The sequence below is a fragment of the Rhineura floridana genome, chromosome 1 (assembly GCF_030035675.1).
Source record: "Rhineura floridana isolate rRhiFlo1 chromosome 1, rRhiFlo1.hap2, whole genome shotgun sequence".
Classification (NCBI taxonomy): Eukaryota; Metazoa; Chordata; class Lepidosauria; order Squamata; family Rhineuridae; genus Rhineura; species Rhineura floridana.
In genome coordinates this window covers 161,006,828-161,030,587 of record NC_084480.1, presented here as the reverse complement: position 1 = coordinate 161,030,587, position 23,760 = coordinate 161,006,828, and the positions used below count along the sequence as shown (strand labels likewise).

General features: G+C 46.7%; 1 protein-coding gene across 6 annotated transcripts in view; it reads left to right on the top strand.

Annotated features, from left to right (window-relative positions):
- RASAL3 (RAS protein activator like 3) overlaps positions 1–23,760 on the top strand; it is a 68,390-nt gene that overhangs the window by 33,238 nt on the left and 11,392 nt on the right. For 5 of the 6 annotated variants that reach the window (XM_061582628.1, XM_061582636.1, XM_061582611.1 and 2 more), the window contains exons 3-12: positions 5,337–5,414; positions 5,651–5,775; positions 6,153–6,237; positions 12,265–12,362; positions 18,683–18,771; positions 20,699–20,804; positions 21,361–21,459; positions 21,753–22,295; positions 22,689–22,833; positions 23,574–23,718. In XM_061582628.1, the coding sequence (XP_061438612.1) occupies positions 5,337–5,414; positions 5,651–5,775; positions 6,153–6,237; positions 12,265–12,362; positions 18,683–18,771; positions 20,699–20,804; positions 21,361–21,459; positions 21,753–22,295; positions 22,689–22,833; positions 23,574–23,718 (1,513 nt within the window). The remainder of the gene's footprint in view (positions 1–5,336; positions 5,415–5,650; positions 5,776–6,152; positions 6,238–12,264; positions 12,363–18,682; positions 18,772–20,698; positions 20,805–21,360; positions 21,460–21,752; positions 22,296–22,688; positions 22,834–23,573; positions 23,719–23,760) is intronic. The other variant, XM_061582643.1, reaches the window with a different exon arrangement.

Here is a 23,760-nt window from a genome sequence, read left to right as displayed (position 1 = left end):
ACAAGTATGCACACATGCATAACCCATGCTGATCTCTCTCTCGCCCCCATCATCTGTTCTTTTTCCAGAGATCAGTGATAAGCGAAAGAGAAAAGAGAAACTTCAGGGTGGGACTCAAGTTTTCATGTCAGTTGCACCCCCCCTCCCAGCTTCAGTGTGCAATTGAAAAGAAACAATGAAACAAAAAAACCTTCACCTTCTCTCTATCTGGAGGGAGTAAACATGTAAATTTGGGGGCGGGGCCACAAGGAAACAGCAAGTACTAAATCTTTCCATAGGAACACCAACTGTGGATGGAAAACAGCAGATTGGAAGGTAGTGTGAATCTTGCAAAACTATTGCAATGGGAAAAGCTGTGTCTTTAATCAGAAGTTCACCTCCCGTGTGAATCAGCCCTCTCTCTTCCTGTCCCCACATTGCTTCTAGAAGGAAATGCCCAAATTCTGCTAAAACTCAAAAATACTGGTACAGGGGAAAGCACGCTAACAGAGCATGGTGACTGTGCAAAGTAAGCTAATCTACAAGAACTTTATATTCAGATTTTACTTTGAACGTTGTATACATGTTTCTTGGCATAGGATTTTGGTTTCTTATCCACCACCCTTCCTAATTTGCACCCAATCTCTCTAAGCAAATTTTGTTTGGGATTGTTAAATTGGCTAATAACTGCCAACTGCCACTCAAAGGAGAGGGTGGGCTGGGCTGCTGTTGTGGGTGGGGATGTGTTTCAAAGATTATTCTGTGATGATTTGCTTGTCAGAATGCAGGCAGAACTGTAGGGTAGAAGCACTGCTTGTTTCTCCCCATGCACTAACTACCCAATATCAGAACAAATAATGCAGCTATAAGTGTCTCTTGGTGATAGTGGAAACCATAGTCTTGTGCTTTTCTGCTGCAGATGGTCTGGCAACCCATCCTGGTTCCTGATCACTATCTGCACATAGCCACACAAGTGCAGGCAGAATTCACCTCAGGGACAGGAGGAACATGGCAGCCACCCCCTCATTTCCCTCTGACCTCTCCCTGTGCTTGAGTGGGATAGAAAATCCCAGTCACCAGGAAGAGGGCTGCAGCAGACAAAGAGGCCAACTTTCTAGTCCATATATTTGATTTTCTAGTGCCCTCAGCCCAGCAGTTGTATCTTTAGAATATGTATATATGTGGGGGGTGGGGCTTCGATGCCTGTAAAATGGCAGTGTAGAGTGGGAGCTCCTCGGCCTCTTTAGAAAATGTGTGTCCAAGAAAGAGAGAAAAAGGAACAACTCAACCCTTTCTGTCACAAGCCCCAGGGAGGAATGCTATCTGGAGTGCAAAACAGTGAAGGTCTTAAACTTTATTTCAAAGCAACAGGATGGAAAATAGCATCGAGGCCCACCTTGGATAGAATGACCTCCAAGGAAACAAATATGGCGCCAGTATCAAACAACATCTCTGCAAGCACGCAAACAGAGGGAGAGATGGAGACCACAAAAGCAATAGCTGAAATAGAGGAGAAATAGCTAGTCAACTCTGCTCTTTTAAACAGGAATTGGTGACTAGCTGGATGAAAATATTAGAAAACAAACTGGAAGAGATGCGAACCAGGTTAGATACAGTAAAAATCAAAACTGCAGCAATAGAGGAGAGAATGGCAGTGCCAAGACACTTAAAAAAGCACAGTTAGAAGCAAAAATCAAGCTAGAAGACCTGGAGAACAGAAATAGACATACCAACCTACGTTTTTGTGGCCTGGGAGAAGTAGAGCAAGGAGACATCAAGAGGTTCTTAGTAAAATGGCTGACATCCCTACTCCAGCTGACTGAAGATTTAGAAAGAGAGCACAGAGCATTGGGTCCAAGAAGGAAAGAAGGGTCCAGAGACGTAATAGATTCTTTTACCAAATACACCAAAAAAGATGAGCTGCACCATCATCTAAGAGATCTAGGTGAATTAAAGTTCAAAGACACCACAATACTAGTATTACAGGATTTAGCACCAGAAACTCTGCAGAGATGGAGGAAATTGAGACCACACACACTGGTGCTGCAAAAAGCCAGCCCAAAGAACTACTGGGGCTTTCCATTTAAGCGTTATTTTTTAAAATAAACCTAAGTCAAAATCAAACAATACCAGTTAACATAAAAATAGCAGTGTTACTTTATTTTGCATGTGTGACCCAGTGAAGCCAAGTTTCAGGCTGTGCTGCTCTCAAGGCAGATCTATAAAGGTGATTTGTTGTTAGCTGCCTTCCAGTCGATTATGACTTATGGTGACCCTATGAATCAGTGACCTCCAAGAGCATCTGTCATGAACCACCCTGCTCAGATCTTGTAAGTTCAGGTCTGTGGCTTCCTTTATGGAATCAATCCATCTCTTGTTTGGCCTTCCTCTTTTTCTACTCCCTTCTGTTTTCCCCAGCATTATTGTCTTTTCTATTGAATCAGGTCTTCTCATGATGTGTCCAAAGTACGATAGCCTCAGTTTCATCATTTTAGCTCTAGTGATAGTTCTGGTTTAATTTGTTCTAACACCCAATTATTTGTCTTTTTCGCGGTCCATGGTATCTTATCCATTTTTTCACTGTCCAACTTCCACATCCATACATAGAGATCGGGAATATCATGGTCTGAATGATCCTGACTTTAATGTTCAGTGATACATCTTTGCATTTGATGACCTTTTCTAGTTCTCTCATAGCTGCCCTCCCCAGTCGTAGCCTTCTTCTGATTTCTTGACTATTGTCTCCATTTTGGTTAATGACTGTGCCGAGGTATTGATAATCCTTCACAAGTTCAATGTCCTCATTATCAACTGTAAAGTTGCATAAATCTTCTGTTGTCATTACTTTAGTCTTCTTGACGTTCAGCTGTAGTCCTGCTTTTGTGCTTTCCTCTTTAACTTTCATCAGCATTCGTTTCAAATCATTCCTGGTTTCTGCTAAGAGTATGGTATCGTCTGCATATCTTAAATTATTGATATTTCTCCCTCCAGTTTTCACATCTCCTTCATCTTGGTCCAGTCCCGCTTTCCGTATGATGTTCTGCGTATAGATTAAACAAATAGGGTGATAAAATACACCCCCGTCTCACACCCTTTCCGATGGGGAACCAATCGGTTTCTCCATATTCTGTCCTTACAGTATAGAGTATAGATCGCACATCAGGACAACCAGATGCTGTGGCACCCCCATTTCTTTTAAAGCATTCATGATCTACACAGTCAAAGTCTTTGCTGTAATCTATAAAACACAGGGTGCTTTTCTTCTGAAATTCCTTGCTCCATTCCATTATCCAACGTATGTTTGCAATATGATCTCTGGTGCCTCTTCCCTTTCTAAATCCAGTTTGGACGTCTGGCATTTCTCGCTCCATATATGGTAAGAGCCTTTGTTGTAGAAACTTGAGCATTACTTTACTTGCATGGGATACGCCTCAATCCCTTTTGATAGATAGATAGAGGATAGGCCTCAAGTATAGGCCTTGCAAGGTGATAGGCCTCAATAATATGGTTGAGGTTCAGGTAATGATGCTTGAGGATTTTGTTTCGTCTGCATTTTGAAGCAAGCCAACCAGATTTGCACTTACTGGAGTAATGTGGATTTCCATATTAATATACTAATATGGATTTCCTGCCTTGATTCAGTGAAGGAGCCCACAGAACAAGTCAGGCCAGCTATTGCAGAACCATAGAGAGTTCCAGATGAGCAACTTGCTCCAATAAGGGTTGGAAGTGAACTGGGGCCTTTTGAGACTCTCCTACGCTCTGCCCTCTTTTTAAGAACTATAATTATTAAGAGCCCAGCCTTCTGGCTTGAAGAAAAACATGTCTCCTGAACTCCATGGTCTCATGCCTGGTGCACTTCCTGTGCTGTCGCATTGGGAGGTATTCAGTTCCTTGGGCCCAGGGAAAGGCACCCATGAGGGTCCTGCCTCTGGTTCTATGAGTCCTAGTGCTGTGAAATCTGGTTTAGAAGGCTACTACCTGCCAGCTTTAATAATCCCCTGATCAGCAGAATCAGGCTCCTTAACCAGTGGCTCTGTAGTCTCTTACTTGGTGTCCTGGACTAAGAGGCCATGACATCAAATCACAGTCTAGGCCGTATGTGGCATCAAATGCAAGGAGCTTAAACATGAGAAAAAGCCATCCTTTGAGCCATTTCTAAGGAAATGTTTATAGATGCAACTCCATTTCACTAAGAACCTATGGCTTTCGTTTCTGTCACAAGGTTAAGAACATAAGAACATAAGAAGAGCCTGCTGGATCAGGCCAGTGGCCCATCTAGTCCAGCATCCTGTTCTCACAGTGGCCAACCAGGTGCCTGGGGGAAGCCCACAAGCAGGACCTGAGTGCAAGAACACTCTCCCCTCCTGAGGCTTCCGGCATCTGGTTTTCAGAAGCATGCTGCCTCTGACTAGGGTGGCACAGCACAGCCATCATGGCTAGTAGCCATTGATAGCCCTGTCCTCCATGAATTTGTCTAATCTTCTTTTAAAGCCATCCAAGCTGGTGGCCATTACTGCATCTTGTGGGAGCAAATTCCATAGTTTATGCGCTGAGTAAAGAAGTACTTCCTTTTGTCTGTCCTGAATCTTCCAACATTCAGCTTCTTTGAATGTCCACAAGTTCTAGTATTATGAGACAGGGAGAAGAACTTCTGTCTATCCACTTTCTCAATGCCATGCATAATTTTATACACTTCTATCATGTCTCCTCTGACCCGCCTTTTCTCTAAACTAAAAAGGCCCAAATGCTGCAACCTTTCCTCGTAAGGGAGTCGCTCCATCCCCTTGATCATTCTGGTTGCCCTCTTCTGAACCTTTTCCAACTCTAGAATATCCTTTTTGAGATGAGGCGACCAGAACTGTACACAGTATTCCAAATGCAGCCGCACCATAGATTTATACAACGGCATGATGATATCAGCTGTTTTATTTTCAATACCTTTCCTAATTATCGCTAGCATGGAATTTGCCTTTTTCACAGCTGCCGCACACTGGGTCGACATTTTCATTGTGCTGTCCACTACAACCCCGAGGTCTCTCTCCTGGTCGGTCACTGCCAGTTCAGACCCCATGAGCGTATATGTGAAATGAAGATTTTTTGCTCCAATATGCATAATTTTACACTTGTTTATATTGAATTGCATTTGCCATTTTCCCACCCATTCACTCAGTTTGGAGAGGTCTTTTTGGAGCTTTTCGCAATCCCTTTTTGTTTTAACAACCCTGAACAATTTAGTGTCGTCAGCAAACTTGGCCACTTCACTGCTCACTCCTAATGCTAGGTGATTAGGTTCTTGTCCCATTTTGATTGAATGGGCAGGTTGTCAACAAATGTATTGTACCTCACTCCCACAGTCTTTTACATCATGGCAATCCCTGTTTCAAGTTCATCCTGCTGGATTCAACCAAAAATGATGGAAGAGTGCATCCCAGGTAGGGGGAGCAGGATACATTCACTCTCTGGACATCCAGCATGAGTGAACAAGGACAGGAGGAGGACAGTGGGAAAGAATGCAAGAACAAATACTGTTTGAGCACATCAGTGGGCTGCAGGTACTTGGGGTGGGGGAGGAGATATTCTGGCCTCATTTCTTTATTAGTAAGTATGAACCATGGTAAGCTCTGAGAGTCCCCCCCCAAAAAAAATCTCCTTATGTTTCTTCCTGCAGGTGACAATTCTGCTCTCCAGTTGACCCGAATGACTTCAGCAGTAACAACCGATACACCCCTCTGGGACGTGGCCAATGTGTCTCTGTTTGATCAACAGATAGTGGTCTTGGGAAGAGATGAAGAGGTGGGTCCATCTCTTACATTTAAAGCTGTAGGAAGGAGAAGCATAGGGGAGAGGTCTATTTGAGCACACCCAACCCATTGGAGCATGTCAAGGAGGTATATGCTCCTCAGGAGTGCATGGCAGGTAGAACACCGACTGACTACTTCTGCTCAGGGACCTGAGCCCCACCATGATGGTTATAGGTGGTGGTTTTTCAGATCCTAAAGATTTCTTGCCAGAATTTCTAGAATGGCTGAAACACCTTCTCTTGTCCTTGCCACTCTGATTTGACAACAGAGAGGGGCCACTGGAACATGCAGCAAGCTCTGGTGTAAAAGAATGGGGGAAAGGGCAGGCTGATGTTATTGTTGTTCATGATCTTCATTTTGCTATTTTAGGGTCTGCTCCAGAACCGGAAACGAGCTAGCAGTACTGTTTCAGAGTCTAGTTCACTATACCCACCAGTTTGCCAGAGGGACTGTGGTAAGTGCTGAGAGACTGCCAGGCATGCACAAACACACATGTGTATACACATCCACTAACACATGTCTGCACATGGGCTCCTTTGGGAAATATTATTATTATTATTATTATTATTGTTATATTATAATATTAGTATTGTTAGTATTGCAGGTCAGGGTTTGCTTGTGCTTCTAAACATGAAGGGACAGAACTCTGTTGGAAAGGGGTAATAAAAAGACACGTTTCTGGGCAGGGCAATGGAAGGATCTAAGTGCTTGGAGTCCGTGAGTGGATGGATGGGAAGGAATAGGCTGAAACTGAACCCCGACAAGACCGAGGTACTGCTTGTGGGGGACAAGAGAAGGTTGGGGAATGTTGACCTGAAGTTCAATGGGGTGAATCTACCCCTTAAGGACCAGGTCCGCAGCCTCAGGGTTGTGCTTGATTCCAAGCTGTCCATGGAGGCTCAGATTTCGGCAGTGAGCCGGGCAGCTTGGTATCAACCTCACCTTATACGTAGGCTGCAACCCTACCTTCCTGCTCATCAGCTCCCACTGGTAGTACATGCCCTGGTCACCTCTCGATTAGATTACTGTAATGCGCTCTACGTGGGGTTACCCTTGAAAACGGTCCGGAAACTACAACTTATACAAAATGCGGCAGCTCGACTACTTACAAATAGTCGCCGCAGGGACCACATCACACCAGTGTTGTTCGATCTACACTGGCTCCCAGTTGTTTTCCGGGCCCAATTCAAGGTGTTGGTATTAACCTTTAAATCCCTACACGGTCTCGGCCCAGTTTAAAGGAGCACCTCCAACGCCACCAATTATGCCACCTGACAAGATCAGTCACACAGGGCCTTCTCTCAGTCCCACCAACTAAATCAGCTAGGTTGGCGGGAACCAGAGAGAGAGCCTTCTCAGTGGCGGCCCCCACCCTCTGGAACTCCCTCCCACAAGATCTCCGGCTTGCCTCTTCCCTGAATATATTCCGCAAGGCCTTAAAGTCCTGGCTCTTTCAACAGGCTTTTGGGACTTTTGGGGAGGGCTGACCTTTTTTTTTTTTATTGAAATGCCTCCTACCCTGTAATGTTTTTATCATAATTTTTATTGTTATATTGTATTTTGTTGTATTGCATTTTTTGTACTTGCCATATGTATGTCACCTAGAGTGGCCATCGGCCAGATAGGCGACACATAAATTAAATTTATTTATTATTATTTATATTCTTGTCAGCTTTAGAGATCAAGGTGGCCAGTTTTTAGGTGCATGGAAGATGGAGGTCATGGAGGATCTCACCCATTCCTATGGAGCCCAGGAATGCATAATGGGGGTGGATTGATGGGGTTAAGAAAGTAGGCAAGAGCATCCATGGATTGAGTGAAAGGTTAAGTCATGGAAGCTGTGTGTAGTTTCTTTATTTCTAAAAATAAAGGTGTCATCTGCCCTGGAATACCTGCTCATTTATCTCAGATGTGTGGAACAAGCTGCAGTTGTTCAGTGATGAAGATGAGCCATGTTGTCCTCTGTACTTTTGCTTACGCATTCTTTTTAATTATTACTGTGCAGACTCTAGGATTTAATCTTGGTTCTGAAAACAAACTCTGGGGTTTAGTCCTGCCTCCTGTCTTCTATTCACCTGAAGACTGCACTGTCTCACTTTAAAGGCCTGATGTGTCAAAGCAAGATGTTGTGGGTGTGGCCTGCAATGTGACTGCAGGAGAGGGACTGCAAGAGTTCAGCTTTGTAGCAGCAGCCAGAGGAACAGGGGTGTTTTCAGTCTCCTTCTGTTTCCAGTCAACTTTATAAAGTACATTTTTTATTTTAAAAAATTGTAAGAGCTACATCTGCCATTTTTGTTCCTTGGAAATTGATGAATGACACCAAACTCTGAGTTTTATGAAAACCTTGGTTCAACATTAAGACTGAAGCTGAGTTTAAATTAATCAGATAACTGTTGATACCCTTCCATCTTTCTGCCAGACACTGAGCCAGGTTTTAATGTCTAGAGGCTGCCACATTCTCCATTACTGACTCAAAGTCTCTCAATCGCAGGACCTTGGGCACAAATGTATGCGTCTGAGTGCATGTACATGCTTCTCCATTCACAGAGCTGAATCACAATGGTTACCACAAAGTGAATAAAAGCATAGGGTTCAAACTGGCTCCATTAAATTAGTGATCTAATATCTATAGACACCTCTCCTAATGTCTAGAACAGTGTTTCCCAAAGTGTGGTATGCGTACCCCTGGTGGTACGCAAAAGGGTTTCAAGGGGTATGCGGCCTAATGTGTTTTTTTTGTACTTTATCATTGGGTTTTAGCGGCAAAAAACGTGTGCTTGTGTTCTTTTAATAGAAAATACAGTTCTTGTGATTTCTCCAGTTTCTCACACAATCAAGTGAGGGAAGATCAACATAATAACAGTGGTTTATCCCGATGTTATTCAACGCGTAGTCTCTTACGCTCTCAATGCATTCCTTGTCTTTTCGTGCACCCCTCCAGTTTCTCATAAGACCCGGACTCCCTCGCAATGACTTTGGCCACCAAAAAACACTTCTACAAACAGACAGATGGTGCCACAAAGATATTTATGCGTATGCTCGACTACAAAAATGTTCACACCGGAAGCAGGGTTTTTTCCTCTATCTTCAGCGGCCATCTCGCCAGCCACTTCCCTCTTGGGGAATCTCCCGCTCTTTGGCTGCAGAGCGTTTTTTCCCCCCATCCTGCCTGGCCTGCCCACTCATCAGCTGTGAAATTTAGGCAGGAGGTTTGAATCCCCAGCCTCCTCTTGGGCTGCGTGCCTGAGTGGCTTCCCAGGCAGGATGGCGGGGAAAACGCTCTGCAGCCAAAGAGCAGGAGATTCAACTCCAGCCCAGGCAAGCACTGCCTCTGTAAACCCGCTGCATCCTGCATGATTTTCAGCTGGAGTTTCTGGTTTTGGGGGGTCCCCTCCGGGTCTTTATTTCCAGAATGTTTTTTTTTGTTTGAATAATAGTAATTTTAATTATTAGTATATGGATTATTTCTATATTTTTGAATATATATTTTTGTTATATAAATATTATTTCTATTATTAAAATGTTTATTACCTACTTTGTATTTATTTTTTACAAACATTTCATATAAAATTATAGGAATTACGAATGTGTTATAATACCTTACCCCTCTCCCAATTATTTTTGCGAAAGTTGGGTACGCCGGTAAAATCAATGTCTCAAAAGGGGTACGCGCATGTTGAAAGTTTGGGAAACACTGGTCTAGAACAATATAAATACTTTGGTTTCTAGGTCCTCCTCACAGTTTTCACCAAAAGTATTGCATCTCTTACCACCTCTGGTTGAATTTGTTATCGCCATTAATTTTGGGCCTTCTTTAAGAATGTTCATTTGAGGTCCTCCATCCTTCCTACTCCATCCTCTGCCAGTGTAATTCTTTTCTCCATTGTGGATATAATCTCTTCAAAAGTTATCTAAATGTATCATCAGAATCAGCAGTTTATTAAAATGTTATGTGTCAAAAATTGAAAGTTAAAAAAAAAAAGTTAGATCAATTTACAAACCAGAGAATACCGTCTGCATATAGGATCCTCTCTTCATATTATATCACCTAATATAAACATTAAATACGAATCTGAAGTAAACATACCCTGTTGCTATTGGCTCTATTAGCCTGCCCTCCAGACAGGCTACTGGCCTGCCTTGGTTTGTGTTGGGGGAGAGAGAGAAAGGAGTTAATGATTCATTGATTGATTAAATGTGTAGATCAGACAGGACCCTAGGAGCAGATCTGGAACATAGTGCAAGTCCAAAGTCCTGAAATTGTTCCTGGTTCTGGGTGTATACTTTCACTGACCAATGTTACTGCCTTGGAAGGGAAAGGATCTGGTCATTTGTTGATGTGGCTGTGCAGTGCTGTTTCCACACATTGCCACTACTCCCCGCATAAGGTGTAGGACAATTGCGCCCATTGTTTCCAGCCTCCTTAAAAAAGAGTCTGCATAATTGCATTAAAATTTGAGGCTAAGATGGAGAGTGTAATCATGCTGTCTCTTTTAACAGAAGCAACACTTCCTATATCCATCTTTCCATCACTAGATGGCAGCAGTTTGGGGCCTATGAATTCTTGAAGGCTAACGCTCTTCATTTGTCATTTATTTGGATAGTACATCATCATCATCATCATCATCACTGAAATGTATATCTGCCCCTTCCTCCCAGAACAAGCCCAGGGCAGCAAACAAACCCACTAAAAGCAGTCTAAAGGAAAATAAAAGACAGAAGCTGCTGCCTATCCACATATGAGCTCCTTTGCTCTTCATCAAGGGCACAGCTTCATTTCAGGAAGTTAAAACAATTCCTGGTAGTGGCAGGGCACCTTATTCAGGCATTTACCAGAACATGTGGGTCATAAGCTGTGTTGGAGGCATAAACTAGGAAGGTCTGAAGGGAGATTCGAAGTGCATTCATTTGAGTGTGCATAGACCATGACCAGGACCCCTGGGTTATCAGGGTTTCCGACTGCAAGGAGGTTTCAAAGCTGAATGCACAAAAGTCAGGAGCAGAGGGACCGGCGCACGGAGGAATGTTGGGGGCAGAGGTGGTACACATGGGGACTTGGGAGGCAGGACCAGCATCCCCATCCCCATGCCCCCTACATGGTCCATACTGTGTGTGTTTGTGTGAATCGTCCAGAAGGTATGGAACGTCCGTCCAGGTGCAGTTCAGAGTTGCACTTCCCTCTTTGCTTTTAGAAAGGAATGTAAGGCCCACCTCTTTTGTTGGGTGTTTGCAAAGTATCTGTAGGTTTTTTGCAGGGCGTATCTTATGGGATGACCAGTTTTCATATACAGATGCTGTTTTAAATGGATTCTTTGATTATTCTGTTTTGCAATTTTTTAATTAAAATTTATTTGTAAGACACCTCCTAAAATAAATTATCCTAAAATTTGTTATGTAACAATAACAATAAAACAATTGAAAGACACATCTACAATAGGCTTAAAAATCCAACTAATTTGCAAGTCACTACGACCTATGGGATGGTGAGGTAAAAATATTATTAACAAATAGATATATAACAAACCACCCTAAGTGTCAGGGGGTTCCTATCCAGAGAGGCTGTAGTCTGTGGGGAAAGGTCATAGCTCAGTGGTAGATCATCTGCTTTGCATTCAGAAGGTATCTGGTTCAATCCCTGACATCTCCAGGGAGGGCTGGGAATGCCCCCTGTTGGAAATCCAGTTGCTGCCAGTCAGTGTGGACAGTACTGAACTAGATAGACCAATGGTCTGAACTGGTATAAAGTGCCTTACTCTTTTCCTATGTAAGCCCTCAAGGGAACGCTCAGGGATTTATAGAAAGGGTAGTCCAGCAGACTTGGATAAGCTGCCAGGCCTTAACCTAGCTGATCCTCACACCAGTGCCACCGCCCAACTTCCTTGGTGTGTGAAATGCCATAAGCTGCATTCTGACATCTATCAGAGTCTGAAGATCAAGTAAACAGCAGAACCAACTGGTTTTGCTATTGATCAATTCAGGCGGTTCCTAGCTCATCAGGCTTTGTCCTTCTCTGATCCATGATTCAGTGCATTCTGCCCTGGCTTCCTCCTGACACCGTGCCCAGGGTAAAATCAAAACATGGCAACTCAAATCATTCTGCCCCATGCGATTAGAGCCCTACCAACTACTGGGAGACTGGTTTACAGTAGCCATCGAGTTGCATTGTAAATTGGCACAATGTGATCCTTTAATGAGATGACCATGGTGGTGGACCCTTTACAACCTCTCCTGGCACAAGACATTACAGTATGTGGCAAATATTTCCTTAAGAGCTCCAGTGTAAAAAATATTTGTTAATATCTGTTTTGGCTCCAGTTGGACAGGGTTAGGTGGGCAAAGTGCTACAGTCCAGGATACAGGCATGTGGCGAATGGTGTGTGCTGTGTGCTATTTGCCCCCATCTTCCAAGAATTGCCTGGCATTTGGTAGGCAACCAGTCCACTTTGCTTGACTTTCACTTAGTCCACTTTGCTCCCAACAGAAATGTCCACTGAGGGACGAAACTTCCTAGACTCACAGACTGCTGAAAAAAGACCTTTCCAGGAAGGTTCCTCTGGGCCACAGCTCAGCAATGTGAAGGTACAGACGCTTTTCTGTATTTTGTTGAAGGTTCAGAGAGTCCAGACTGGTGCTTACTAGGAGCAGTGGAGGGAGGGGGACATTAAGAGATGGTCAAGGTGAAGGCATTCCCTGATGAGACTCTAGCTTACCAGGATCTTTCTGGTTAGTGTGGTCCAATTACCCAATTCAGCCGTTTCCGATCTCCCATTCCCCTCTAGGCTTTTTGAGGGATGGGCCCTAGCTCAATTGTATAGCATAAGCTTTGCATACAGAGCCCCCCCCCCCAGCATGTCTAATTAAAGGTCCCTAGGTGGCAAGGCTGAGAAAGGCCCTTTGAAGAGCCATTGCTAGATAGCACTGGTATAGATAGGTTAATGGTCTGACTTGGAATTAAGTTGCTTCATACATTCAAATACCATTATATGACTTGGGCACTTGTCAAAGATGGTTCCTGTTGTCCTGCCTGAACTTGAAGAACTCAGACTCAGACACGGCTGTGGTTTTTTCTTTTATTGTAGTGTCGGTCTCAATTCAGTGCGATTCATGAATCTATCTACAGCTTACTCAGAACTCAGCATCTCTTTAGGACTAACTAGGCACAACTTCGTGGCATTAAAATGTTGTCCTGCCCAGAGTGCGAATCACGAGATGGAGGCGAGGCTGGAATTAATTCCTGTTTTATTAGAGTAACAGTTACATCAAAAGCAGTGCGCTTCATAGACCTGTCTATGCTAACTCACTCATGTCTCTACCTGAGCTACCTACGCATTCTCTGCAGCGTGTGGAGTAAGTTGACTCAGCACCCCAATCAGGGGGCGCCGCCTTAAATAGGAAAGGTCTTCACTCGTAATCTCTGACTCCTCCGAAGTACCACCTTCTGACTGACCCGCTTCTCGCGTCGTCTCACATAGGGCGAGGGGGAATGATCCTCCAGCTGTACATCTGACAGTACAGGCTCGCTAGGTGCTGACTCAACCTCAGAGGGCAGGGAGCAGGTTGGCGGGGAAGCGTTTAAAGTGCCAGGCGGGGAATCTGGGGGGTGGTGGAGTTGGGGCACTCGCGAGGTCACTTCCCAACGGTTCTGTTGGAGCGCTTCTAGACAGAGCGGGATCTACATCGACGGGAGGGCTCTCCATGGGAACTTGTGGGCTGTCGCCATCTCCCCCTCCCTCAACACTCTCGAAAGCCTCCGACACCTCTCCCTGGTCTACCTGGGGGAGCTGGGGGTCAATATCATCCCCCCCTCCATGCACTATTCCCCCCCACCCCCTGGGCATGGGCTTGTTCGGGTAGGCTTTGTGGAAGTCTCTCACCAAGTCTGGCGCATGGACGTCCTCGACTGCTTCCCAGGAAAGCTCCGATGGATCATACCTCTTCCAGTGAATTAAATATTGAAGCCATCCCTGGTGTTTCTGCGAGTCCAACAACTGTTCCACTTCATATCCTTCCTGCCCATTCACTGTGAAGGGAGGTAGCGGCTCCACCCGCTCTCTGTGAGGATCGGGGTGTGTGTTGTAATGCCAGCAGAGAGCGATGAAACACAGGATGTATTTTGAACGTGGGAGGTAGTCTCAGGCAGAAGGCCACCAGGTTGATCTGAGCCTCAACTTTAAAGGGTCCTACTCTTCGATCCTCTAACTTATGACAGCGTCCCTGCGTTGGCAAGTAACGCGTAGACAGCCACACTCTGTCCCCCACTCGGATCAGAGGACCCTCCTGCTGATGCTGATCCGCAGCCTTCTTATAATCCTCCTTGGCCCACTCTAACTGTTCTCTCAACAGATGTTGCATAGCCTGAAGCTCTTGTACAAAATCCTCCACAGCCAGGATAGATGGGCTGGCTCAGGGGGTGGCAAAAGCTCGAGGGTGATATCCTAGATTGGCAAAAAATGGGGTCTGTTGTGTAGTCGCATGCACGGCGTTGTTGTAAGCAAACTCCGCTAGGGGTAACAAGGTTACCCAGTTATCCTGCTGGTAGTTGACATTGCAACGTAGATACTGTTCTAGTGTGGCATTAACCCTTTCCGTTTGCCCATCTGTCTGTGGGTGATGGGACAATGAAAGTCTCAGCTCACTCCCCAGGATTTGCCACATTGCTCGCCAGAAACATGCCGTGAACTGTGTCCCTTGATCGGAGACCAAAACATCCAGGAGGCTGTACAACCGGTACACATGATGCACATACAAATAGGCCGTATCTTGAGCATTTGGGAGCACGGAATGAAGTGCGCCATTTTTGCAAATGTATCCACTACTACCAGCACTGATGTTTTCCCTTGCAAAGTAGAGAGGTCAGTGATGAAGTCCATGGTGACCATCTGCCAGGATCCTTGGGGGGGTCAGGAGTGGCTCTAAAACCCTGGCGGGTCACCCAGTGGCGTGTTTGGCCCAAGCACAGGTGGGACAGTATCAAATGTAATGTTCCACCTCTCGCTTCATCCAAGGCCACCAGAACTCCCTGGCGACTGCTTGTAAAGTTTTGTAGACTCCAAAATGTCCTGCAGCAGGGGAGCCATGACACTGATGCAACACCTTGGCTCCCATCTCTCCGGGAGGCACATACATGGCATCGTGGTGATACAGCACCCCTTCCTTCAGTGCAAAGTCCTCATTATCCCCAACTGGTGGTGTCACCAACTCGGAGCTTTTCTCCTTGGCGAATGGGTCCTGCTCTTGCACCACCTACAGATCCGTCACCCAGGATTCTTGGCGTGCTCCTGCTACTATCTTCTCAGGGGGTATAATAAGTCGCGGCAGTCTCAGGATTGGTTCTTCTAGGTATCCTGGCTTGTGGGACAACTCATCTGCTCGCATGTTCTGTGCTTGAGGGATGTAGTGAATTTTGAAATGGAAGCGGGCAAAGAACTGGGCCCAGCGCACCTGTCTTTGGTTCAGCTTGCGGGCAGTGTGAAGGCTCTCCAGATCCCAGTGATTGGTGCGCACCTCGATCTTGTGCTGCGCTCCTTCCAGGTGATGTCGCCAAGTCTCAAAGGCATCCTGGATGGTCAGCAACTCCTTTTCCCACACGGTGTAGTTTTGCTCTGAACTTGTCAACTTCCGCAAGAAGTAGGTGCAGGGTCTTACCCCTCCTTTTAGCGCTGGTTGTACAAGCACTGCTCTAACGGCTGCATCCAACCCATTTGTCTTGACCACAAAGGGGCATGTGGGATCCGCGTGTTCCAAGGCAATCCAGGTTTCAAGGCACTGCTGGTGAGGGTCTGATGCTGGCACCTTGATGCTGCTTCCAGCAAAGAGCAAATGGCATCTCACTACCTTTTAAGCTCTCCTCTCTGGTTCAGGTGCTATCAATCAACCATCTGACTTCCAGGAGCTTGTAGCCTTAAATGGCCTGAATGTCTGTGTTGCTCTGCTACTCACAGGTGTCTTCGCTCTGCAGGGAGTGGAGGGGCCTCCTGTTCATGCCCTGAGTCTGAGTGAGGGGTCCCAGCTGTATCCTGAACATCTTCCAGTGGTGGGGGGTCTAGAGCTGCTTCTGGGGTGGGTGTGCTTGTTCCCTGTTCTGGGTCTTCTGTGCCAATCCCCTGCTCCTCATCCTCCTCTGAGGACTCATCTGATGGAGGCATGACACTATTCCCTTCCCCAGGGCCATCCTGTCCCTGCCTCCCTGGCCCTGGTTTGGCTGGGTAGTGAAGGTGGAAACAGCAGACCAGCCGGGCGGCATGCACATGGAATGCATCTTCCCAGGATCATTCTTCTGGGCCAAATCTCTTCCAGTCAATCAGATACTGGAGCTGGCCTGTGGGAGTCCAGAATCTGGGACACTTCATACTCCTCTTCTGACTTAGACAGATGGTGGGGGCCGTGGTTGAGTACTCAAGGGATGAGGTGGGAGAGCCGGACTGAGCAACGATCAATGGAACACAGGATAGATACGAAGGGATGCTGGGAGCTGCACCTGAAAAGCCACCGGGTTGATCTGGCGGGTGATCAAGAAGGGGCCGATGTGTTGGGCATCCAGCTTTTTGGTGTGTCTTTGGGAACGCAAGAACTTGGTTGAGAACCACACCTGGTCCCTTCCTTAATGGGAGGGCCAGGCTGGCGATGGCGGTCAGCAAACCATTTGTATGCTTCCTTCACCTGATCCAACTGATCCCTCAGGAGTGCTTGTATGGCCTGCAGCAGAAATGGACAAGGAAGGCAAGACCAATGGGAAAAACCAGGGGTGGTAGCCATAGGTGATGAAGAAGTGGGTTTGTTGTGTGGATGCACCTGGAGAGTTATTGTATGTAAATTCTGCCAGGGGCAGTGGATTCACCCAATTGTGCTTCTGAAAGCTGGTGTAACAGTGCAGGTATTGCTCCACAATGGCATTTGTGCGTTCTGTCTGACCATCTGATTGAGGATGGTGGGCTGAGGACAGACTGATTTGGACATCAAGAGTTTGAAACAGGGCTTGCCAAAACTGGGCAGTGGACTGGGCTCCTTCGTCTGATATCAGATGGCCCAGGAGGCCATATAGACGGAACACCTGGGCAAGAAACATTTGAACGGTCTCTGGAGCTGAGAGAAGTCCAGCAGATGGGAGGAAGTCATACGATGTGGTGCAGGTCTGCAAAGCATATGTCCATGAAGTTGATGGACGAAGCTGAGTCCAACAGGGCTTGTACTTGCAGAGTCCCCTGCCTGGGGACCTCCAGGGAGACCAGCATAGTCAGGTGTTTGGGCAGCGAAGGACTGAGTTGGCAGTCCATCTTGATGGCAGGATCACCAAGGTCTAGGGGCCCATAGAGACTGGAGTGCAGGATTTTCCCCGGGGTAAAAGGTGATGGTTGTTCAGCTGAGCACTAGGCCTCAAAATGTCCTTGGGTCCCACAGTATAGGCATAGGCCCAGCTACCAGCACCTCTGCTTCTCTGTAGGGGATAGGCATGGCTGAGCCCCTCCCAACTGCATGGCTTCCTCTGGTGGGGTGGGGTCCCTGCAGGAGGGCTTCAGGGAGGCTTTCTATGGGGAAGGATCTCCCTAGGCAGACTGGGCCCAGGTTGAGGCTTGTCTGCTTTCCAACCTACTGTCGATTCATTCCATCCCATTCATTCTATCCCAAGTCTATTTGCAGCAGGCGGAACTTAGTCATATACTCTGCAAGGGGACACCAGCCCTGCCTCTGTTAAGGGATACGGTGGTTAGCAGTGGCCGACCTCACAGGTTCCTCAAACATGGCCCACAGCTCCCTAGTAAACGCAGCCAGATCAGTTAGCAGTAGGCTGTGCTCCAGTAACAAGGGTGTAGCCCACCTAGCTGCTGCCCCTGTGGACAGGCTAATTAGAAACTCAGCCTGGATCTTATCATCAGGGAAGGCTTCTGGCTTCAAGTCCATAAAGAATTGGGTTTGTGCCAGAAATGCTGAGAGCTGGTCGGAAGCCCCGGAGACTTTCACAGCTGGGGGGGGGGCAGCTTCTCCTAGCTGAGCTTGCAAAGCTTGAACAGTTGTCATTAGCTGGTTTACCTGCAAGAACAGAGGCAGGTTTTCCTGCTGGAGTTGTTCCATAGCAAACAAATTTCCAACCCTATTTAGAGTGGAAGCAAGCCGTCAGTCTCTGCCAGCTGAACCGAGGTGATATATGGTGCTGTACAACAATTAGCCAGCAGCTACCTATGCAAGGGCTTGGTTGTAAAGCAGATAAGCAAGGGAGAGGGTCAAGGAATCTCAGTGAACATTCCAGGTCATCTTCCAAAAGGTAAAGTCAGTGAACAAAGCAAGAGTGGAGGGACCTCATGTTCACTCCCTGAGTCTGACTGAGGGAACCCAGGTGTATCCTGAACATCTTCCGGGGTGTGTGTGTCTGGAGCTGCTTCTGGGGTAGGTCTGCTTGTTCCATCTCCTGGGTTTGCTGTGCCAACCCTGCTCCTGCTCCTCATCTGCCTCTGAGGACTCATCTGATGGAGGCGTGACACTTCCCCTCTCCATCCTTCTTCATTGGGTCCCTCCTTTCCTCTGAGGACTGTTACAGCAGGATGTTCAGTGATAGAACTTGTGCATCTCTTCTTCCTCCTCTCCTCATAGAGGTGGTGGTGGTGGTGTTGCCTTCTGTTGTGGTATTTGACCCTAATTACTCTCCAGGCACCTTTCTGAAGTGTAGCTTCTTCACTCTTGTTCTCAGCCTGTGAGAAATGATGGGCTACATTGGTTAGGTTGATCTGTGTAGGCAGGGATGTGAGTGCTTTAGGGAAGTCCTGCATTGGGAAGAGTTGGACTCATTGGATGGACTTTAGCCCCTCTCAACTGTGCTGCCTTGCACCGTTTTGTTTGCAGAGGATGCCTCACATTACCAGGAAAGAGACACTAATTACTGTTGATTCCACCCAACTCATCTCCAGGGTCTGCTATGGAGACGCATCAGAGACCGGAAAGGGCGGGTCCAGACCAAGACTGACTCCTCAAATGGACTTGTTGCTAATGGTGACAGGTAGGCCCTGAAGCCAGGGAATGGAAGACTGCATTGTTTTCTCTTTGTACCTCTTTATTGATTGGGTTGGCCCCTGCTTTTCCTCTCTGGATTTATATTTCACATGTCCTGGGGACAAGCTCAAGGCATGGCACACAGAGATTTCATTATCTGTTTTCCCTTTGAAAATTCCATTCACTTAGTCCATGGTGGACTAAGTCCACCCTATAGGTCAATCTTGGTATGCCAGAAAGTCCAATTTGGCTTGTGAGACCATTTTCCTAAAACCATGCCCTCCTGTATATCAGATGACTTCACCCCAATGAGTGGGGGACATCAGCTGATGGGCAGGGCGCGGGGTTCAATTCAGCATTGGCTTAATCTGTTCTGATGCAAAAGATCTGAAGGTTTTGAAAAGGAATTGAATGAAAGTCTGAAGGGGTGTGCAAGAGAGATCCTGAGAAGTAAGGAAATAGAATTAAGACCAAGACTAGAGTAGGGAAATTATTTAATTAATATAATCAAATGCTGGCTCAATGACTTCTCCATGTTAGGATGCTATGAAAATTCTATCAAGCTGACCATGTCTTTGTTTACTCTGTTGTGGCCACCAGATTGCCCCACAACAGCTCTATGTGGCTAGGGGCCCACAGAGCCCTTGGTACTCTCAGCAATTGGATCCTGAAGGTTGGCATTCTGGAGAATTCTGCATACGCCACAGTAAAAGTGTTGACTGCAGCAGGCTAATAAAGGAGTTCAAAGCTAATGTGGTCACACAGTAGGAATCAATATAGACCAGCAACTATGTAAGTTTCCAGGCTTCCCTGCCTTTAACCAGTACTTCATGGTGAAAAAAAATGTACTTGTGCTCTCTCAGTGAGTTTAGTGCTTCATTCAATCCTGTTCAAGCCATGGCTCAAAGGATGTTCACAACCTCCAGCTGGGATATATTGCAGAACTTGTCTGGCCATAACCCCATATCAGAGGGTGTCCCTTTCCTACTTCCCCTCCCTATGACTCAAAATTCTGCCTTTCTATTATTATTATTATTTATTAAATGTATATCCCACTCTTCCAGTAGGAGCCCAGGGCAGCAAACAAAAACACTATAAAACATAATAAAACAGACATTAAAATATAGTAAAACAGAACATCTTTAAGAACATCTTTTTTCAAAAAGCTTTAAAAATATCTTCAAAAGCAGTTCCAGACACAGACTGGGATAAGGTTTCTACTTAAAAGGCTTGTTGAAAGAGGAAGGTCTAAAAAGGCCAAGAAACTGTCCACAGGGGAGGTGGCCAGTAAGGAGTCACACACAGCACAGGTGTTGCTTCGACACTGGCTAGGTTCCCAATTGAGCATCGTTATAGCTGGCTCTGCTTCCCCACCCCTTCCTGGCATGTCACCAAAGCCCTGATCTGGAGCATGTGGTCTGGCTTCCTCCTCATGAGTAGGGCTCAGGGATAGGAAATCTTGTGCTGCCAGATGGGCACTGTACCTGAGGTTCTGGACTTCCTTCCCCTCAGTCCCTGCTCCTGGGGTCTTTGAGATGTTCTTGGTGGTGTACAGCTGGTTGGGGTGCATTGGTTCCCCCAGATTTGGTAGCCTCTTGTATCCACTGATTCCCCTTGAACCCTCTTTGTATTAGGGACAGGGCCCTCTCCGTCCTCCAAGGTGTCCTCCTCGGCTAGTCCCAGCAGGAAAGTGGTGGGATGCAACACACAGAAAGAGTTAAAGGAGGGACAAGCCTCTGATAACATTTTCTGCCAGGTGCTGCAGACCAGGGTAATCTGAGTAGAGTTTAAAAACAATCCTTGGAAGAACAAGTCTTGACAAAAGTCAAACGGATGAGATGATGTTACTGCTGGAGATAGTGCCAGATGGACTGGGGTGGACATCCACACTGTTTGCTTCTACTCTGTCCTGTCCCCTCTGTCACTTCCTTCAGGGAGGCCCCTCTTGGCCCAGCTCTCCTCCTGGACTTGAGCAATGAGAAGGATGTCTTGATCCGCCCGCTTCACAGCAGCCTTCTGGGAGAGCGGCACTGCTTTGAGGTTTGAGCTTCTTGACACGCCATGAGCTGAGGAGTTGTGTTTTTATAAAGAGAGAGGTGCATGGCCATGCCTCAGGTGGGTGGGAGGGAGCTGAGTCAGTTGACTCAGTAATGGGGGAAAACGGCTTCTGCAGACACTCAGAGGCATGGAGAACTCAGCTTTCCAACCTAGACAAGCTGCCTGCAGGTTGAAGCTTGGTCTTGTGCTGTTCTATTCGGAAAGCCATCCTGGGTTGGCTAGTTGAGGGGCTATGAGAGGCTGTTGGGGATGGGCTTGCAGAAGAAGCAAAGGAGCATCTTTTGGAGTAGGGCAGAGGGAGGGTCATTCTTAATGGGAGGTAGCCATGAAAACACATTTTTAAGCTTAGGGTTGGCCGCAGCATTGAAATTGGGATCCAGCGTTGATCCCTGGCTTGGATTAAATCCTGCTGCCTCTTTGCCCCTCCAAATCCCCATTAACAAAGGGTTTGGTCACACATGGGGCCTCTGCAACAAAAGGAAAGCAAAGGACAGGCCAACCCAGGCCCTGCTTTAAGTGCAACTCTCCCTTCTCTCAGGTGCTGAGCGCTGGGGGGCGTCGCTGCTTCAGTTGTGCATCTGCTGCTGAGAGGACCCGCTGGATGGATGACTTGCGCCGAGTTGTCCAGCCCAGTATGGTAAAAAAGACTTTCCTTACTTTGTGCTTCTCACAATGCATACATGCTACCTTTGCAACCAATTCCCCCACTATGGTGTATCCCCCACCACAGTTCCCATCTTGATCCTCCCTCTGCCTTTGACTTAATCGTACTTGCCTCTTGCCTTTCCCTCATTATGCCTTAATCTTTGTTCACCAGTTCCCCGACACTCATATTGATTCCTGTTTATTGACTTCTGGTTTTAGCTCCTACTACATCTTGCTTTGCAGCATGTCTCTTTTCTTAATGCAATCTCTGGGTCATTTCCTCAGGACAACTGTGAACGGATTGAGCGTATGTTGAGCCTTTGGGTGTACGAAGCCCGGGACCTGGTTCCCAGGAAGCGCTATCTCAGTGAGCTGCGACTGGATGGGGTCCTGTATGCTCGCACCACAACAAAGCAAGCCCGCCCCACTGGGACTATCTTCTGGGGCGAGCACTTTGACCTGAAGGCTCTGCCACCAGCTGTAGAACTGCAGGTCTGCCTAGTGCAGGAGGAGGAGGGGCAGCGGCCAAAGGGCAGCACCATTGCAAGCATGGCCATGCCCCTACACGAACTGGCCGCTGTACGCCAGCCTTTGGAGAGATGGTATCCCTTGGGAGGGGAGAGGCCCAACATGCCCACCCTGCGGCTACGAGGGCGCTACTGCAACATCCGTGTGCTGCCCATCGTGCAATACAAAGAGTTTGCTGAATATCTCACCTTCCACTATCGGGAGCTTTGTGCTGGATTGGAGCACAGCCTCAATGCTCGGGACAAGGAGGAACTGACAGGTGTCCTAGTGCGGGTGTTGCAAAGCACAGGCAAAGCCAAGGTATATCTTTGTTTGCAATTGTAGAGGATGAGAAGGAAGGCCTGGGATCAGGCAACAGCCAAAAGAGTCTGGAGGCAGCTCCCACTCCACTCTCTGTGCCCTCTGGCCATGTTTGGCCACCTAAATCCCATTTCCTTTTCCTGTTGAGTTCTGCTAGTTCTACCCTCAGATGTTTCTTCTTCTAGGATATCTAGTGTGGTAGACTACTAAGGTGGCTGTCAGAAACAACTGCAAGAATTACCCTGAATCACTTTGCAGTTTCCCAGATAACAGAATATAGATAGTAGATATCACTAAGTTGGGAGCCTGGATTCAGGGGTGATGCAGCAGTATGGGAGATCCCTCAGGCAAAGCTAGGCTTGTCCAACCAACCCTACCCCTCCTGTACTGCAGGACTTTCTCATTGACTTGGGTGTGGCAGAGCTGGACCGTTTTGATGAGCGTGAAGCATTGATTTTCCGTGAGAATACACTTGCCACCAAGGCTATCGACGAATACATGAAGCTGGTGGGAGGCCCATATCTGCTGGCCACACTGAGTAAGTTGAGCAGACAGCTGGTTTGGCAATACATGGACAGTGGCTTGTGGTATTTTCAGGAGGAACTAGTTAGGTTTTTTATTCCTGCCTTAAGGGTGCTTTATTGTAGCAGCAGCAGCCTAGGGCCACCCAAGCACTTTGGGGCTCTAGTAACAAAGAGTATTGTGGTTTATTTATTTATTTATTCTATTTCTATGCCGCCTTTTTGGCCAAAAGGCCCTCAAGGCGGCTCACAAAAAAAACCAAAACACAAATACAAAATACACATCAGAAAAGAATACAGTGCACAAAAATTTAAATAACAAAATATTAACATTGTTTAAAAAAACACAAGGTTCTTTACAGGCCTAAAAATAATCTGTCCCAAAATGTAGTACTGCCGCTTCAAGAATTTTAGTCCTCAAACACTGAGCATTATCCAGAAGCCATTGCGGTTCCTTAAAAACTAACATATTTTATTGTGGAATAAGCTTTTGTGGACAAGAACCCTTTTTATTAGGTTCATGAGTGTTATCCTCAGTGGCAGGCTGGAGTTAAATGGCAATGGAATGCAAAAGTACAGTTTGTGTGCCAATTCCTTTGGAACCCAAATGTATGCAAAATGATCCTTCATAGCAGTAGCAGTTGGGCGTGGTTAAGTAGGCTGGTCATCATTGTGAGTGATGTCCAAGAGTATCTCTGTTGCCACTACAGCCAACATCGTAGCCTGGCTGAAATTAAAGCATGTGGATGTATTGCAGGTGACATTGTAGCCCAGCCATGCTCTTTAGAGAATAGCTGTGAAGTGGACCCCAGCAAATGTGCACCATGTGACCTGGCTGACAACCGCAGCAACCTGGAACACATCTGTGAAGAGATCTTCCAGAGGATTGCTGCTTCTAGCCAGTGAGTTCTTGAATGGAGCATTGGGGGAGCTCTCCCCACTGG